A 17,646-nucleotide genomic window follows, 5' to 3' on the forward strand; every position below is an offset into this window, starting at 1 on the left:
AAACCAAGATTTGTACTGTAGTGCACCTCAGTTCTTGTCAGTGTTGTGAACTTATAAACCAATGATTATTTAACAGCAATACCCAGACCTAAAATAAAGTATATGTTGACCAACTAGAGTTAATAGTGTGGTCAAAATTTTAGTTTTTTGAAAAAAAAAAGTATTTGCGGCATTTCTTCTCTTTAAAATAAAAATGATTTTTGAGGGATTACTTTTTAAACTATGAAGATTACTTTTAAAGTACTTTTAAAGCATGAAAATTTGAGACTATAACAGGCTGACCTTATAATTAGGTAAATAATTCATATTTATTGAATCAAAAGTATATGAGCAGACTTAGAAGCAGTTTTGGCCAAAGTACCCACTCTTTTTATAATACAGATAGCCAAGCACGGTGGCTCACACCTGTAATCCCAGCACTTTGGGAGGCTGAGGCAGGAGGATCTCTTTAGGTCAAGAGTTCAAGATCAGCCTGGCCAACATAGCGAGATCTTGTATCTACAAAAAATTAAATAAATAATGAAATGAATAACATTGGGTGAATTTTATAATGTAAAAATGGTTCTTTGGTAAATGACCATACTAATTCCTTCTTTCTCTTTCTCTGTCTAGGGAGAACTCAACAGAGGCAAAAGCAGTAGATTCTAACAATCAGTCGAAGTCCCCACTGGAGAAGTTTATGGTCAAACTGTGTACTCATCATCAAAAGCAATTCATTCGTGTTCTGAACGACCTGTACACTGAATCTCAACCAGGCACTGAGGACCTGCAGCCTTCTGGTTCTGGAGCAATGGATGTATCCACTTGCAATGCTGGCTGTGCCCAGCTCAGCACCAAACATAAAGAAAAAGATGCTCTGTGTCTTGATATGAAGTCTTCTGCTTCTGTAGATTTGTTTGTAGACTCGTCAGACTCTCACAGCCCTTTACACTTGACGGAACAGACCCCGAAGGAGCCTCCTCCTGAGATAAACCCTGTAGATGGAAGAGAGAATGCCTTGACTGTTGTCCAGAAAGATTCCTCTGAACTTCCAACCACTAAACCGAATTCTATTAATAGCAGTTCAGTGGATAGTTTCACTCCGGGATACCTCACTGCATCTAATTCTTCCTCAGTGAACTTCCACCACATCCCTAAAAACTTGGAGGGGCAAACCACTGGACAGGAGCAAGACACAAATGTGAACATATGTGAGGATGGTAAAGACCATATGCAGAGTTCAGCTTTAGTAGAAAGTCTAATTACCGTAAAAATGGCAGCTGAGAATAGTGAGGAGGGCAATACCTGTATTATTCCTCAAAGAAATTCGTTCAGGGCTTTATCAGAAGAGGCTTGGGACTCAGGGTTTATGGGGAACTCATCTAGAACTGCTGACAAAGAGAATACTTTACAGTGTCCAAAAACACCTATGCGCCAGGACTTAGAGGCAAATGAACAAGATGCGAGGCCAAAGCAAGAGAACCATCTTCACTCGCTGGGAAGAAATAAGGTGGGTTACCATTTACATCCCAGTGATAAGGGCCAATTTGATCATTCCAAAGATGGTTGGTTAGGCCCTGGCCCTATGCCAACTGTACACAAAGCAGCAAATGGACACTCAAGAACCAAGATGATATCAACCTCTATTAAGACAGCTCGGAAAAGTAAAAGGGCATCAGGGCTGAGGATAAATGATTATGATAACCAGTGTGATGTTGTTTATATCAGTCAACCAATAACAGAATGCCACTTTGAGAATCAAAAATCAATATTATCTTCTCGGAAAACAGCCAGAAAGAGTACTCGGGGATACTTTTTCAATGGTGACTGTTGTGAACTGCCAACTGTTCGTACACTGGCCAGAAATTTACACTCCCAGGAAAAAGCAAGCTGCTCAGCATTGGCATCAGAGGCAGTTTTCACTCCTAAGCAGACCCTTACAATTTCAGCACCTAGACATACAGTAGATGTGCAGCTTCCCAGAGAAGACAACCCTGAAGAACCTAGCAAGGAAATAACCTCTCACGAGGAAGGAGGTGGAGACGTTTCACCTGCAAAAGAACCTCAAGAGCCTGAGGTTTGCCCCACAAAGATGAAGCCGAGTCTGAGCAGCTCCCCCAGGTCAGAGGAAATGACAGCCTCCAGCCTGGGGTGGCCTCTCCCCGCTCACCTTCCTGAAGAGGACCTGCCAGAAGGTGGCCCCACAGTCTCAGCTCCCACAGCAAGTGGGATGCCTTCTGAACACGACCAACCACCACTTGCACTGTTGGATACGGAGGAGATGAGTGTACCCCAGGACTGTCACCTGCTTCCCTCCACTGAAAGCTTTTCTGGGGGAGGCAGTGAAGATGTCATTTCTAGGCCTCATTCTCCTCCTGAAACAGTCAGTAGAGAAGAAAGTCCTCAGTGCTCAGAAAATCAGAGTTCCCCAGTGGACTTGGAGCCCCCCATGAGTCTGGGAAAGGCTGAGGACGACCAAAGCATCAGTGCCGAGGTTGAGTCTGGAGACACCCAGGAGCTAGATGTCAACCCACTCTTGAAGGAAAGCAGGACTTTTACTGATGAAAACCCCAGTGGAACTGAGGAAAGTGAGGTAGCAGGTGGTACAGGAAAATTAGAGGGAGAGGATGATGATGTAAAATGCCTGTCAGAAAAAGACACGTGTGATCCAAGCATTGACTCACTCGAAGAGAATTTAGACAAGAAGAAAAAAGGTAAAAAATTTCCTGAGGCCTCTGATAGGTGCCTAAGAAGTCAACTTTTGGATTCTTCCTCTGCTGACAGATGCCTAAGAAATCAAAGTTCAAATTCTTCCTCAGCTTGTCTTGAAATCAAAGTTCCTAAAAATCCTAGTGCAAAACGTTCAAAAAAAGAAGGGCACCCTGGTGGGACAACACCTGAGGGCCTTCCACCTGAAAGTTTCCACACGGAAGCTCTGGAGGACACAGAAAAGCCAAGTGTCAGTGAACACTCCCCTGAGAAAGATGCCGAGCATGAGGGCGAAGGAGGGGGGATCATCACCAGGCAGACTTTGAAAAGCATGCTGGTCAAAGAAGTCAAGGAGTTAGGAGGAGAGATTTTCCCCAGCAGAGACCCCATAACCACAGCTGGACAGCCACTGCCTGGAGAGAGATTGGAAATCTATGTTCAGTCTAAAATGGATGAGAAGAGTGCTCATATCCCCTCAGAAAGTATTCCTTGTAAGAGGGACCCAGAACAGGCAAAAGAAGAGCCAGGGCATATTCCCACACAGCATGTGGAGAAGGCTGTAAATGAGGTAGACAACGAAAACACCCAGCAGAAAGATGATGACAGTGATGCCCCATGCAGCTCTCTTGGGTTGTCAAGTAGTGGAAGTGGTGATGCTGCTAGGCCACCAAAATCGGTGCCAAGGCCTAAAAGATTGACCTCTTCAACCTACAACCTAAGACACACTCATTCTCTGGGCTCCTTGGATGCTTCAAAAGTGACTTCAGAGAAAGAAGCCGCACAAGTAAGCCCCACAATGCCAAAGGAAAATGGAGCTTCAGAGAGTGGAGACCCCCTAGATGAGGATGATGTTGACACCGTGGTAGATGAACAGCCAAAGTTTATGGAATGGTGTGCTGAGGAGGAGAACCAAGAGCTCATTGCCAACTTCAATGCCCAGTACATGAAAGTTCAGAAGGGCTGGATCCAGTTGGAGAAAGAAGGACAGCCAACACCAAGAGCAAGGAACAAATCAGATAAACTGAAAGAGATTTGGAAAAGCAAGAAAAGGTCACGGAAATGTAGGGGTTCATTGGAGGGTCAGAAGTTTTCTCCTGTTCAGATGCTCTTTATGACAAACTTTAAATTATCTAATGTTTGTAAATGGTTCTTAGAGACAACTGAAACCCGGTCTCTAGTCATTGTGAAGAAGCTTAATACTCGCCTTCCAGGAGACGTTCCCCCTGTCAAGCATCCTCTTCAGAAATACTCTCCTTCCAGCCTATATCCCAGTTCACTACAGGCTGAGCGCTTGAAAAAGCACTTGAAGAAATTTCCTGGAGCTACCCCTGCTAGGAATAATTGGAAAACGCAGAAGCTCTGGGCTAAATTTCGGGAGAATCCTGATCAAGTGGAGCCAGAGGATGGCAGTGATGTCAGCCCCAGCCCTAATTCTGAAGACAGCATAGAGGAAGTCAAGGAAGATAAAAACAGCCATCCTCCAGCAAACCTGCCCACTCCAGCCAGTACCCGGATTCTTAGAAAATATTCCAATATTCGAGGAAAGCTCAGAGCCCAGCAACGTTTGATCAAGAATGAGAAAATGGAATGCCCAGATGGTCTGGCTGTGGAAAGTAAGCCAAGTCGTAAGAGCGTATGCATCAATCCTCTGATGTCCCCCAAGCTTGCCCTGCAAGTGGATGTAGATGGGTTTCCTGTTAAGCCCAAGAGTACTGAAGGAATGAAGGGACGGAAAGGGAAGCAGGTGTCTGAAATCTTGCCTAAAGCAGAAGTTCAGAGTAAACGCAAGAGAACAGAAGGCAGCAGCCCTCCAGATGGTAAGAACAAGGGGCCTGTGGTGAAAGCCAGCAAAGAAAAGCATGCCGATGGAGTCACCAAAACCCCTGCTGCCAAGAGGCCAGCTGCAAGAGACAGAAGCAGCCAACCCCCCAAAAAGACGTCTTTGAAAGAGAATAAAGTGAAGATCCCTAAAAAGTCCGCTGGGAAGAGCTGCCCTCCCTCCAGGAAAGAAAAAGAGAATACAAACAAAAGGCCTTCCCAGTCTATTGCCTCGGAAACACTGACGAAACCTGCAAAACAGAAGGGGGCCAGTGAATCTTCTTCAAGGCCTCAGAAAGCCACGAATAGGAAGCAGAGTAGTGGAAAGACTCGGGCCAGACCCTCAACGAAAACCCCAGAGAGCAGTGCAGCTCAGAGAAAGCGAAAGCTGAAGGCAAAGCTGGACTCTTCACATGGCAAACGGAGGCGGCTGGATGCAAAGTGATTGGAAAGATGGTAGCCAAGAGTAAAACTGTTCTATAGAAGTAACCTTTTATTTTGCATTAACTAAATCTGCTTTTATAAGCTTATCAAGCCTTTCAAATTTACAGTTAATGGAGAACACCATAATTTGAGATGTCCGAAAATGCATCTCACATGGAGAAGGGAACTTGCAGAGTCCTTCTCTGAGGTTAAGGGAAGTTATATATTATATTCTGGTTGTTCCTTGGGTTTTAAACTTGGAACCAAGCAGTTTTCGTTTTTAAAAGTACAGTGCCTTATTTATCCTTTTTGTTTTTAAATTTACAAAAGCTAAAAAGCTGATCTATGTGATTAAAGGCTTGTATTTTATACTTGATGCACAAGCACTTGTACTGTAGCCGAGAAGACCACCATCATGCACATAAAAGGAGCTTTTCAGCAGCCACCCTGCAGCATCTGCCCACGAACAGATGCCCCTCTTTGCAAACCCCAGCAGTGAACTTCCCTCTCTGTCTTGTTTGTTTAGATGATGTTTGAAAGCTAAACCAAATCATTTTTATGGTATGCAGAGGATTTATAATTATAAAAGATTACTATTTCTGTTACCCCCTTTTTAAAAAGATCATGTTCATTGTTGGTCCCTCCTCTCACCTTTGATGTTTTGTCATTTGTGAGCATGTATTCTAAATTTTGTGCCCATGGGACAAGAGATATGTCACAAGTGTTAATTTTGTTTATAACCTCTAAAACATCATTTGCATCCCCAAACTGTATTGCTAATTCTCACCATCTTCTTCATTTCTGGTCTTGCTAGCACTCCTGCAAGGCTTCCATCCTACTTTGGGAGGGAAAAGTCTAGGATTTTTTTTTTTTTTTTCATCTTACAGCTGTGATTTGATGATTAGGATGAAAATGACTCTTCTTATTTTCTTTCTTACCGAGAGTACTTCCATATTCAAAGAAAGCCAAACTTATTATTTCCAGTAATAGAAAGGTTTAAGAATGTATATGTCCGTGTGTGTTTGGGTGCATTTGCATGTGGTTATCAGCCACACATGTCTCCCAATCCCAATTTTACGGTAAAATTCTTTCTTCCCCATGCAATGTGCTTGGGTGTCCCTGAGTTGAGTAATTAGCAAAGGACAGGTGGTTTAAAAGTAGCCCAGTGTCTCTGTGAGCAGCCCCAGTACCACTTTGGTACCAGACTCAGATCTAAAACAGCGCAGAATTATGTAAAGGTTAGAGCAGCCTTGCAGTTAGAGGAAGCAACTCCAACATCTGTGGGGAGCCCACACACCCCCTACACCCAGAGCTGATGTTTAGCTGTATGCTCCAATGTGAATGTACTTGTTGGAGTAGATATTCATTCTGATTGATTAACACCATCCTAGTAGTTAAATGCTTGTAGTATCCCTCCTGCCATGTCATGTCAGGCTCTGTTCCGTGTCTCAGAAGTGAGAACCACCATATTTTAATGACTTTGTTTGCCTTTCCCAGGTGAAGCCTGAGATTGGCGCATTGGCTTCAACCTAGTGCCTATGACTTTGCTCCATGATTACAACGCAGCATGTACTTGACTTTTCCATTGGGCCACTCTGCAAAAAAAGGCTTGGTTGTTGAAGCCTCATCCAGCTTCCTTAACCTGTTCTGTCACCAAAATCGGCTTGTGTGGACAGCTGCTGCCCTGTCCTTTTTGTTTAAAAATTTTCCATTTAAATTGTTTCAGATCTCTTTAGATAAGCCCAGGTGGACTTTTTCCTGAAAATCATGATAATACAGGCCTTCTACCCATTCTGGTAAAGGTTTGCTGTATATCATGGAAACTTCTGATGATTGGATAAAACTGGAGAAAAGTATTTGATTGGTGAGAAATTTAGAATTGTGTTGAATTTCATAGCTAGAGAAGCTTACTATCTTATGAAGCCCTGACTGTTTTTCATATCTTCTCTGTCTGATGAGTCTTTTTTTTTTTTTTTCTGGTATCTTTGACTTGGGCCATTCAAGAGCTGCCTATATTAATGAAACTGCTGAGTGTGTATGTTGGCAACTCTTTCTCAGCATTAAGTTGCACAGAGGCATTAATGTGTTTTGAATAGGTTCATTTAATCTTAAATGGTTTTAAGGTTTTAAAAATATCTTTTCATATAGTTGTCACTGGATATTGTTTTTGTGGTGACATAAATAGCTGATGTTTGCCAATGTCAGGCATGCTGATTCCTGTACAGAAGAGGTGCCCCCTTGGCTGCATACAGACTACCTTGTAAGGTGCTTGGATTCGGTTAGGGAGAGGTGTAAGGTAGTGAGTGGGTGGAACTTTTCCAGTTCCAAGTTTGTAATTCATTCCATTCGTTTTCTAAGTTCTTTTTCATTTTTAAAAACTCACTTAAAGATAATAGCCTTCTTTCCCATTCTAGGCTGTGTGTGAGAAAAGGTGTTAATGTGTTTGTATGTATTTTATATCCCTAACAATGCAATGGATCATCTTTAAAATCAACTTATACTTTAAAATAAGGACATTTAAATAGACCGAGAGTCTACATAATTATGACACTTAAAAGTTTAGAATGTTTATATTTGTTGAATCTCACTTTTGCTGATTCAGTTAATTTTGTTAATAGAGGAAAGAAAACAGCAAAACCTGAGGGCCAATCCTGAAAGGCCCTTTGATAGCTACAGCAGGTACTGGCAAAGCAGCTTCCCAGACACCTCCAGGCTCAGGCGTGGGATTGACTCAAGTCTGTTATTGTTTTCCCTCCCTTGCAGAAACCTTCTTCCCAGAGCCATCTTCAAGAATGGCTTACCACCAAATGCAAAAGCAGTCCATCTCACATTCCGATTCCAAATCAGAAAGGAAATTCTGCTCTTGGGTGTACACTTGGTGAAATGACAGTCCCAGTCTTGGGGCTGAAGTTGATGACCAAAGGACACTGGTATTCTCTGAGTTTCTGGAGAAGCTGGAAGATGCCTGGGAAGCAATCCCTGAAGCTGCCGTAGCTCCCCTAGAGGAGGCCCCTCTTTAGGATACCCATCTTCTATCCCATGAGACTCCCTGCTATAGATGGACACGCAGGAGACCACTCCCTCACTTGGGGTTCTGAGCCTCACCCCAGCACTTCCTCAGACAGGTAACAATCTTGCAGCACAGCAGGAAGGTTGCGAACCTTTGTTCTGCACCTGAGGCTTCCTTCATAGGAATGCTGTTAATGTCTGTAAGTCACCAGTCGCTAGCCCCTTGGATTCCTTGTTAAAGACTTCTATGCAGCCTTATCTAAAACAATAATCTTAGGCTGTGAGTCTCCTGCTGTATTGTTCCTAAAATTGCATGGGTAGAAGAGGCGCCCTTAGTCATCCCTTTACATACGTGGTGCTTTCTAATGGGATCTTCTATGCATCACATACTATGCAGGTGAATTTCTCACTGTTAAGATAGGTCATCAGTAGAAGGCATCACTTCAAGATAGTTACTTTGAATTGAGGTTTGACCTCTTTTCCTGCTTTGTAATGGGTTCGGTGGTGAGGGTGGGAGCTGTCATTCACATTTATGGGCAGCATTCCTGTTGATTAGTGGACCTAAGAGTCAAATAGGAAAATATAGCTTGCTGTGTGATACAAGCTGGAGATGCTGTAGTGTTACTATCGGCAGGTTCTGTGCGGGCTGCCTTTCGGATTCCAGATGATCTGTCAAGGGTCTGCAAACTGGTCTGGTCACTTGTTTGTGTAAATAAAATGTGTTTGGAATATAGCCACACCCATTTTCTTATGTACTGCCTGCGGCTGCTTTCACACTGCAAGAGCAGAGTTGAGTAGCTGCAGCAGAGACCTGTGTGGCCCTTACAGCCTAAGATACTATCTGGACCTTCAGAAAACATCACTGACCCTGCTTGAGAAAGTCATCCTTTTCAGGAACAAATATTCTTGATTTTCCTTCTCTATTCTGCCCTTTTCTCTCTGTTCCTCTTTACTTCCTGTTTTCCTTGTCTCAATTTTGTTTTCTTTTACTCCTCTGTAGTTATCTTGCTACAAAGAAGACATGTTATATCGATATGCACTACTGTCCCCTTAAACTTGAGCAACCGTAGCATTCCATCTTTCTTTAAAAAAACCCATCACAGTAGCCAAAATGAGGCCACCTTACCCTATGGAGTCAGAACCCATTAGCAAATAGGGATTCAGAGTTCTAAAATTATGTGGCCGGGGCCTCTCATTTCACTCACACAGAACTGACTCTGGCTTTATTTCTTCTTTATTAAAGTAAACCAAGATTTTGTTTCTGGTAAAATTAGTTGAGACTACTTTAGTTGGACTTTTAGTCCTCTGAATGTCACATTTAGATGTGGAAAACGTTTTTTCACAGAGTAGAAACAAAGTCTGATCACAAACCCAAGCATTGTTTATTCTTATATATTTTGTTCAGCTTTTAGGAAAATAAAAATGTGTTGGCACTGATACCTTCTCAGTCACATGCTTTCAAAATAATTTTATTAAAGGTAAGCCAACAAATAAAACATAGAGGCTTTTGAAGTGCTTTAATAATGATTTAAAAAATTGGAGTTATAACCAGAGTAGGACTGAAAAACTATTAAAGTCTTCCTCCTTCTCCAAAAACTCAAGGATAAGGGGCTATATCCTCTTTTTTTTTTTTTTTTTAATAGAGACGAGGTTACGCTGTGTTGCCCAGGCTGATCTCAAACTCCTGGCCTCAAGCAGTGCTCCCACCTCAGCCTCCCAAAGGATTACAAGTGTGAGCCACTGCACCAACACAAGTATAAGTTTCTTTGCTGTTTTTTTTTTTTAATGTGATTCAATGTCTTGTCAGTGAAAAATTTTTGTCAGTGGCCCCAAATCACTGATTGTTTTGGTTGTTTTGAAACAGACAATTATCATTTTGAATTCTTAGTATTACTTTGATGTCTTACTATGACTTGATATCCACTGAAATACTGGAATTTTTTTTAAGTATAAAATCAATCTGTGTAAGGCAGTCTTCATATCCTAGCAGTAAGTGCTCTTCCCCATGCTTGCTCTCAAATCCTTTTCAGGGGAAAAATAAAAAGATTATTGTATTTAAAATGAGCAGAATTGTGGAAGGGCCTTTTTTCCCCCCCGCAGACAGGGTCTCAGTCTGTCACCCCAGGTTGGAGTGCAATGGGCATATGGTCTTATCTATTAGGGTATGTAGTTTAAAAGTGTAATTTTTTAAAAGTATAGTCATCTTCATTTTTATGATGCCCACTGCAGCCTTCATCTCCCAGGCTCAAAGAGATTTTCACACCTCAGCCTCCTGAGTAGCTGGGACTACAGGTGCATGCCACCACACCCAACTCATTTTTTTTTTTTTTCCAGTTTTAGCAGAGATGAGGTCTCGCTGTGTTGCCCAGACTGGGAAGTCTTTTGAGGCAGCCTTCAATATAATTCATCCTTTGAAACCTCAGAACAGAGTCCTGTATTCTACAATGGATGGATTGGAAGACTTGAAGACCCAGCCTCTTTCCTTTATAGATAATCAGACTCGGGCAGAAACTCAGAGCTCTCAGGGCTTTGCTGTGCTGTGCCGTGTCATGCTGTCCTGGGGCCCGGGGAACCACCCTGAGCACTTTGTGGAGTGTGTCCTTGCTCAGGCTTTTGCCTTGGGATTGAACCGAGGCTGGTCAGTTCCTTCCACTTACCTCCTCTCTGTCTGATCTTCCTTTTCCCAGAGCCTCAGTGCTTGATGCTCAGTGCTCAGGAGATGTCCTTTGCTCCGTTGTTCAGAGGGGCAGTTGTGTGGTTATGCTGCCGGGTGAGCACAGACACACATCCTTTCTCCCCTAGCTGGGGCCATCCCACACGGGCTGCTCAGTATGCATGCCTCATGAAAGCATAGACTGTCCGTTTAAAAAAAATCAGGTACTCACGGTATTACAATATGCCAGGGGTTGGACAAATGGATTTTTTACCCTTTTTTAAAGGGTTATGTAAAAAAAAAAAAAACAACTATATGTGGCCCACATAGCCTAAAATATTTACTTCCTGACTCTTGTATAAAAGCTCTACTGATCCTTGTCATTAAAGATCAAATTGTGTAGACAGGCAGAACTTTTTTTTTTTCATATAGTCCAGCATTTTTTCATACAGTCCAGCAATTCTTTTAGATTTTAGAGTAGCTTGCCTGTGCATCTCAGTACACAGCTGCTGTTACAGATTATTCCTGAATAATGCTTTTGCATTAAGAAAAATTATCCCCCTTTGCCAGTTGTCTACTTGTTAATAAATTGTGGGCATGTGATCATATCTATTAGGGTATATAGTTAAAACTAAAAATGCAGCCTTTAAAAGTACAGTCTTCGTTTTTATGAATCAGAGTGAACTTGACTGTGGTAGACATTCCATTAACAGCAGTTCAGCACAAACAAGTTACTCATGAACTTAAAGCCAAGAACAGTGCCTCTCCCTGAAAGTATGCGATGTGTTAGTTTTACCCCTAGAACGCTTCATTTCTTTTTTGTATCATATACTTGAAGGTTTCTCACTCTCCAAGCTCTGGTCGTGATATATGAACATAAATGCCTGGTGTTTGCCTGTTTGACTTTCGAGTGCAGACCACACATTCTCTTAAAACCACCAGCATGTCTGTGGCATCTTGTCAAGACACCGGCAGCTTTAGACAGACAAGTTCAGGGCTCTCCAGTCCAACCTGAGCCACCTGCTGGTTCTGAGGAGCCATCCTTGGCACCTTGCCCTTCCTCCTCCTGCCTCTGCTTATGCCGCCAGCTCCCTTCCAGGAGGCATATTCTTTGGGACAGTCCCCCACTTGCCCAGTGCAGCCCTGAACACAAATTTGTCACATTAGAAGCATTTTTATCTCAAAACTCTGTTTTTCCTCTAGTATTTAGTTGTTGGGTTTAAATGCTATTCAATTTATCAACTTTTTTTTACCCCAGTTTTCTATGATCTGCACCTCATAGTTGTCTTGTAGCTAAAGCTGCAGTATTTGGGAGCTAATTTTTGGGAAAGAGACTATACAAACAAGATTTGCATAATTTTGTATATTTATACCACAGGTAGGGATTATTTTTAGAGCCACTATAGCTTAAGGTTATTGATGTCACTCGTGTGGTTTCTGCATTCTAAATAGTTCTCGGAGACTGTGTTAGTAACTGGTTTCAAATACATATATATAATATTTATACACACCACTGTGGAATTTATTTCACTGTGTAAATAGTGATATTTTCCTGTTCAAATGCTTCTATAGAAAGTATTTATTTTAACAAGAAAATTAACTGTCAAAAGGGCTTTCCAAAAAGTGTTCTTTCTAGCCACCCATCCTCCCCAGCTACCATGCTCAACCATTGAGTCCCCAAACAACAGTGAAAGCAGAAAGGTGTGGCCTTGAAACCTTCACTGTATTTGGGCAGATGCAACAGAAGCGCATCTCCCCACTGTCACTCCATCCCACAACAAAGTGGGACTCCCATCGTGGGTATGGCTGTGCCAGCATGGCATTGGGCGTGCCCCACGCATCTACTTCTTGCATGCACAGTTGATACATTCAGCTGTACACTTACCAGCCTGTACAGGAAAATGAGCCTTAGTTGTAGCCCCAAGGAAACCCAAACCCATGCCTGTGAGATATGGAGAAACCACTGGTTGCCTAGAGAAAGCATTAAGGTGTATTTCTAGTTCCTCTCTCGTGTTGGTGAAAGACACTGTTCACACTCTCATTAATCATGGGAGATAAGCATGTTATCTTCTGCACCTTGACTATGCTTGTGAGCACCTGGCTCTTCTCTTCCTCCTCCTCCCCTGCCTGTCTCAGTGTGCATCTGTGCAGATGTGGGCCAGCCCCACTGTAACCATTGGTTACAGAATGATACCGTCTGTTCTAAGATGTGGTCAGCTTTACTTCTCAGGAGTCCTGTCCTACAATTCAGAGCACCCCTAGATGGGATGGAACCAGTGCTTTATGATCATGTTCCTCTTCCCTGTGCCCTGTCCTTGGGCACCTCCATGTAAGTCATGATCCTCATTGTGCAGGGCTGGCTGGACTGAGAATTTCAACTCCAGGACAGCAGGGAGCTTTGGGACTAGGCACGCAGGGGTTTTGTCGTCCATTTGAACCATAATTTGCATATTTTCTTACGGCCTCCCTTTGTCTTTTCTAAACGAATGAGGCAGACACTTGAACGGTAGTGCTGGAGAATGTTTTTTTTAAGAGACTTTGTAAGCAAATCTGATTTTAAGATGAAATGTGAATGAGAAACTAGGTGCCAGGGAATTTAGCACTGAACTAGACAGTCAGAACTTTTTTAACTTTGCAGGAAGAAATAAATTTTGCTCTCGTCTAAATGTTCACAAGAAGTAATGTTGTAAATAGTTTTCTAAAAATATTTATTACCTGTGCTGTATACAAATTCATGTTTTGAGTGATGTTGGTTTGCATCGTAGTATTATAGAATATATTTTGAGCAGTGGACTTCCTTTCATAACACAGTTCACACATGGAGAAAGAACAAAAACCAGCAGGTTGAGAGCTGTTTGGGGCATTTGATCTGTAATGTTACATCAAATCTAAGCTTTAACTGCCCCCTCTTCTCATCTGGTTATATTTTATATATATATATACACACACACAGGTGTATGATAAACTGGTCAGTGGTCAGTACCCAGATCTGCAGAGCAGATTTCCAGGTGTTCTTTCTGATGTGTTGCCCATAAGCAATAAGATCCTAGGTAATAACATTTATTCTGGGGCCCACATTGGCCCTTGTCTCAGAGGATAGGGTGGGGGTAGAACAGCTCTTGCTAAGACCTCTTGCCTTTGCCAGAGAGGTTGCTGTACTTGAATTTTTGCTTCTGTTTGTCTGCACGCTCCTTCATGTCATAGAACTCTAGCAATGGATGGGAAATCTGCCAGCACCAGACACATCAAAACTGGGTGTGTAGATTGAAAAATTTGCAATTTTTCATGAATTTGTAGGGTTTCCAGAATCTAGTTGAGGCAAAGCTCATTTGGCTATAGAGTAAATGTAAGACTTGTTACAATAGAAATTTAAGTGGCCAGTTCAATGTCCTTTGGCTATATTTGACCTACCGTTAAAAGCTAGCCCATTTCATATAAGCATCTTCTGTGCCTGGGCTTGAAATGTCTAAAGCTGCCTTCGTGTCTGGGATTACACCATATAGGTCAGTATAAAGAGGGCAGTCACTCCTCCATTTTTCCCAGCGTGTCCAGTTCAGCAGATTTCTAAAGCTGTTAAGCAGCCTCTCTTTTTGACCGTCCTAAACTTTGTGAAAATAAATACCCCACACCCAGATAACCATTAATAGAAGTAATGTAGTTTTTTAGGCTTTTGGAATATGTCTTCTCTTTTGTATTTATGATGGTGTTTGGAATTTTTCACTAGTGTTTTTTTAGATTGAAGTGGGTGCATTAGGATAAAACTTTCCCTTGCTGATCCTGAAGGCAAGCAAGAGGAAAGAAATTGACCTGTATTGTATCATTGGGGAGGTGACTACTTCTTGTGGTGGTAGGGGGTGGGGGGAATGGGGCATTGTAGGTTATGTGGGGGTACAATAGAATTCTGGCCTGAGGCTCCCCAAGTCTTATTACCTTGTATGAAAAATCCCCTTATTAGCCTCATTTAATCTCAATAGAAGCCTGCTGTTTACCCTCAGGGAACAAGTAGTTTTCAAAATTGAGCTCCTCCAAGGTCATTGGCCAATACTGTGTGCAAGCATTGGTCATCTTTGTAAACTCATGGCATTATTTCCCCGTATGCATTATAATACTAAGAAATTCATCCCCAACCTGTATGAAAAGCACAGCCCAGGGCCCTAATTGAGGCTAGCGTGAATGCCTTTGAGGGGCCAGGGGGCCATAGGAGGCCCATGCAATTTAACTGAAGCTCAGGTGCCACGTTGGATTTTTATTCTTATTAGGCCGCAACCCTTCTGAATGAGTTTAGGGCAGGGGCTGCTGATCCAGCTGTGGATTCAGGGAGCTCTAAAATGAATCTCTACCGTTCCTTTAAAGGTCTTTCTGATTCCTCCCAGTGTTGTCATTGCCGAGGTCGATCTCGTAGTTGTTCAGTTGTGCTCTTTTTGCTGTCTTGTGAGTCTTAGCCAGTGATCCAGCTGCCCAAGGACAGGGCCTCCAGAGGGCCTAGCACCGTCCTGGTACCAAGCGTGTGCTCCCGGCCTGTGTGACAGTGTCTTTCCAGAGCAGTGAAATGAGAAATTCTGCAAGTGGCAACCCAGAAGATCAGTGTGTATCTCTTGGGCCTGGATTTCTACTATGTTAGTGAGTGTAGGAATATACTGTGTCTTTAATGGATGAAAATTCAATGTATGCTGTGAATTTGTTGGTTTGAAACATTGAAATTTTTCATTAGACAATGTTTACATACCTCACCTGAAGAACCTTTGAGAGTGTATATATAAAATTTAAAAATATATTAAGTTGCTTTAAAACAATATGTATAGCTATAAAAGTTGGAGTTATTTTAACTTTGAATATGTACCAAGTCTCTTAAATATTGAAATCTTGTAGACTTCTTGTGCTTCTGTGTTTTGCTTTCCTATCAGGCCATGTAGGAAACCGTGTTCTTGTTATTGGTAGAGGGGCCCTCACTGAAATCCAAGCTTGGAAGGATTTCCTGTGTTGTTTCCGATTCTCTTGTTTGGTTTTGAGGGAAGGGGTGTGGAGCTAGAGGATGTGTGGGAGGGGTTTCTCTAACATTGACATCTATTCCATGAGCTTTTCCAAGGCGCTTATTTTATGGCAGCGTATTAAACTTCTTTGATATTCAAGTGTGTCTGTGTAGTCACTGAAGAGGGCATAGAATGCCTTGGAGCCGGTCATTCAACTTGCAGCCTAAGGCACAATTGATGAGTTGCCAGAAGGAACCACAAAGCAATACTTCCACCAAGTGTCAGGGCTTAGAGAAGCCTTGTGTGCTAATGTCAGGAATACATCATTTTGTGAGTTCTGCCTAACTTCAGGGAAAAGAAAAGACAGTGGAGGAATCAATCCTTGAGATTCCCATGGCAGGGTTGGAAAGGTGTCAGCATTTCATCCTGAGGGACAGGGAGCAATGAAGGGCAAGCTCCTGACCTCAGGCTAGCCACTGGGAAGTGTGCAGGCCACAGGCCAGGGCTGCCCAGCTCTCAACGCCTTTGTTGGAGTATGGCAGAAAAAGTCCTTCCATTTGCTAGCCTCATGAGTTTTTTCATTGTATTCTTTCAACTCTGCTTGAAGTGGGTCAGCGTAAGGACCCACAAGAAGCTCCTCTGACTGTGCCATCACTGTGCAGAACCACCTCCAGCAAAAATAACTCCACAGCTGACTGCTAGGCCACCCCTCTGAATCTGAATTCGGAAGACTACCTCATTCCAGATTGGTTGTTTTCATTGTGAAGATAGACCTCTTTTCCTCCAGTAGTCATCCTGTAGTGGAATAACGAAAATACCCAAGAGGTGCAGACTGGCTGCCTTGGGGTGAGGGGACATCTCAAAAATTAACTCTGAGAGCTTTGGGTTTAGGGATGATAGAGGTGTCATCACCAATCTCAGAAAAACTTGGCAGCCCTAGTAATCAGGATGTTGCCTGTTGGAAGTCTGGGCACTGCTTTTTGGCCTCTATCCTCCCAACCAAGCCCAGCTGTGCCCATTCCCTTGGCTGGGGATTTCCTTTTAGCAGTGAAATTTGCCACTGATTTTCCTTTAACTCAGAAATAGCAAACTGGTGGCCTACAGATGTGTTTTCTTTAGCCTCGTGTTTAAAAAAATACTTTGAGCTTTTCTTTACATAAAGATTGAGAGTTCTGACTTCTCTTTTAAAAAAAAAAAAATGAAAACGATGAAGATTTGACAGAATTAACTCATGGTAAGAGTCAGCTGGCATGAGACTGGAAAAACGTGCCTTTCAGGACACCACAGCCCCTGACTGTCAGTTCCCATTTGATCACTGTTTCTTCACGGCAGGGAAATGGGTCTGTGTGCGTGCTGCCTTATCAGATGTGGCGACACAAATGACAGGCCAGTTGACTGGCAGGTAACCAACCTACTGGCCTTGCGAGACAGGAGCGTCCAACCCCATTGGAACCCATTTTCTCTCCTGCACACTGTTCATTACATTTCCTCCAAAATCCCTAATTTTTTTGAAGGCCCGGAAGTTATATCAACTGGCCACTTTCAAGATGACTCATGTGCTGTTAAGGTGTGGCTTGTATGACCATTGCCCTGGCCCAATTTTCCATGGAAATCTGTCCATGGTTGTGGCTCATGGTCCTGGCTCAGGCTTCCATTTAGTGTCAGTGACCCTGCCCAGCCTGCCTGCCAGGGCCTGGCCTTACCCAGACATCCATCCTGAGTCCTATAAAATTGTGCTTGCAGTGTTCTCATCTGAATGGTGACGGAGCCACTGCAGACGTATGTGTGCCTGCTTTCTCCACCAATTTCTAAGAGCCACTGTGCTAGGGACAGGAAAGTGAAACTCACAGGACATCTGAGAAGTCACACTATTGATTGCTCTGAAGTTCCACTATTGATTGCTCTGATGCTCAGAGCCAGATTAAAGATGGGTGTGGCTCTGTGCACAAACTTACAGAATGTCCATGTCACGGCAATTACTTGAAGGGAGATGAGGATGAGCAGCCTCCCCAGCTCAGCCGTGCACTGACAGACCCCGGGGGTGTGTCAGACCCCTCTCCCAGGGCCCCCTCCTTCTTCAGGAGA

General features: G+C 43.0%; 1 protein-coding gene across 6 annotated transcripts in view; it reads left to right on the forward strand.

The window, feature by feature from the left end:
* The window catches only part of LCOR (ligand dependent nuclear receptor corepressor), a 160,930-nt gene extending 145,210 nt beyond the window's left edge, over positions 1-15,720 (forward strand). For all 6 annotated transcript variants that reach the window (XM_007963714.3, XM_073019222.1, XM_007963715.3 and 3 more), the window contains one exon: positions 613-15,720. In XM_007963714.3, the coding sequence (XP_007961905.2) occupies positions 613-4,951 (4,339 nt within the window). In that variant the 3' untranslated portion in view covers positions 4,952-15,720. The remainder of the gene's footprint in view (positions 1-612) is intronic.
* The last annotated feature ends 1,926 nt before the right edge of the window (positions 15,721-17,646 follow it).

This window comes from Chlorocebus sabaeus, chromosome 9 (assembly GCF_047675955.1).
Source record: "Chlorocebus sabaeus isolate Y175 chromosome 9, mChlSab1.0.hap1, whole genome shotgun sequence".
NCBI classification, from domain to species: Eukaryota; Metazoa; Chordata; class Mammalia; order Primates; family Cercopithecidae; genus Chlorocebus; species Chlorocebus sabaeus.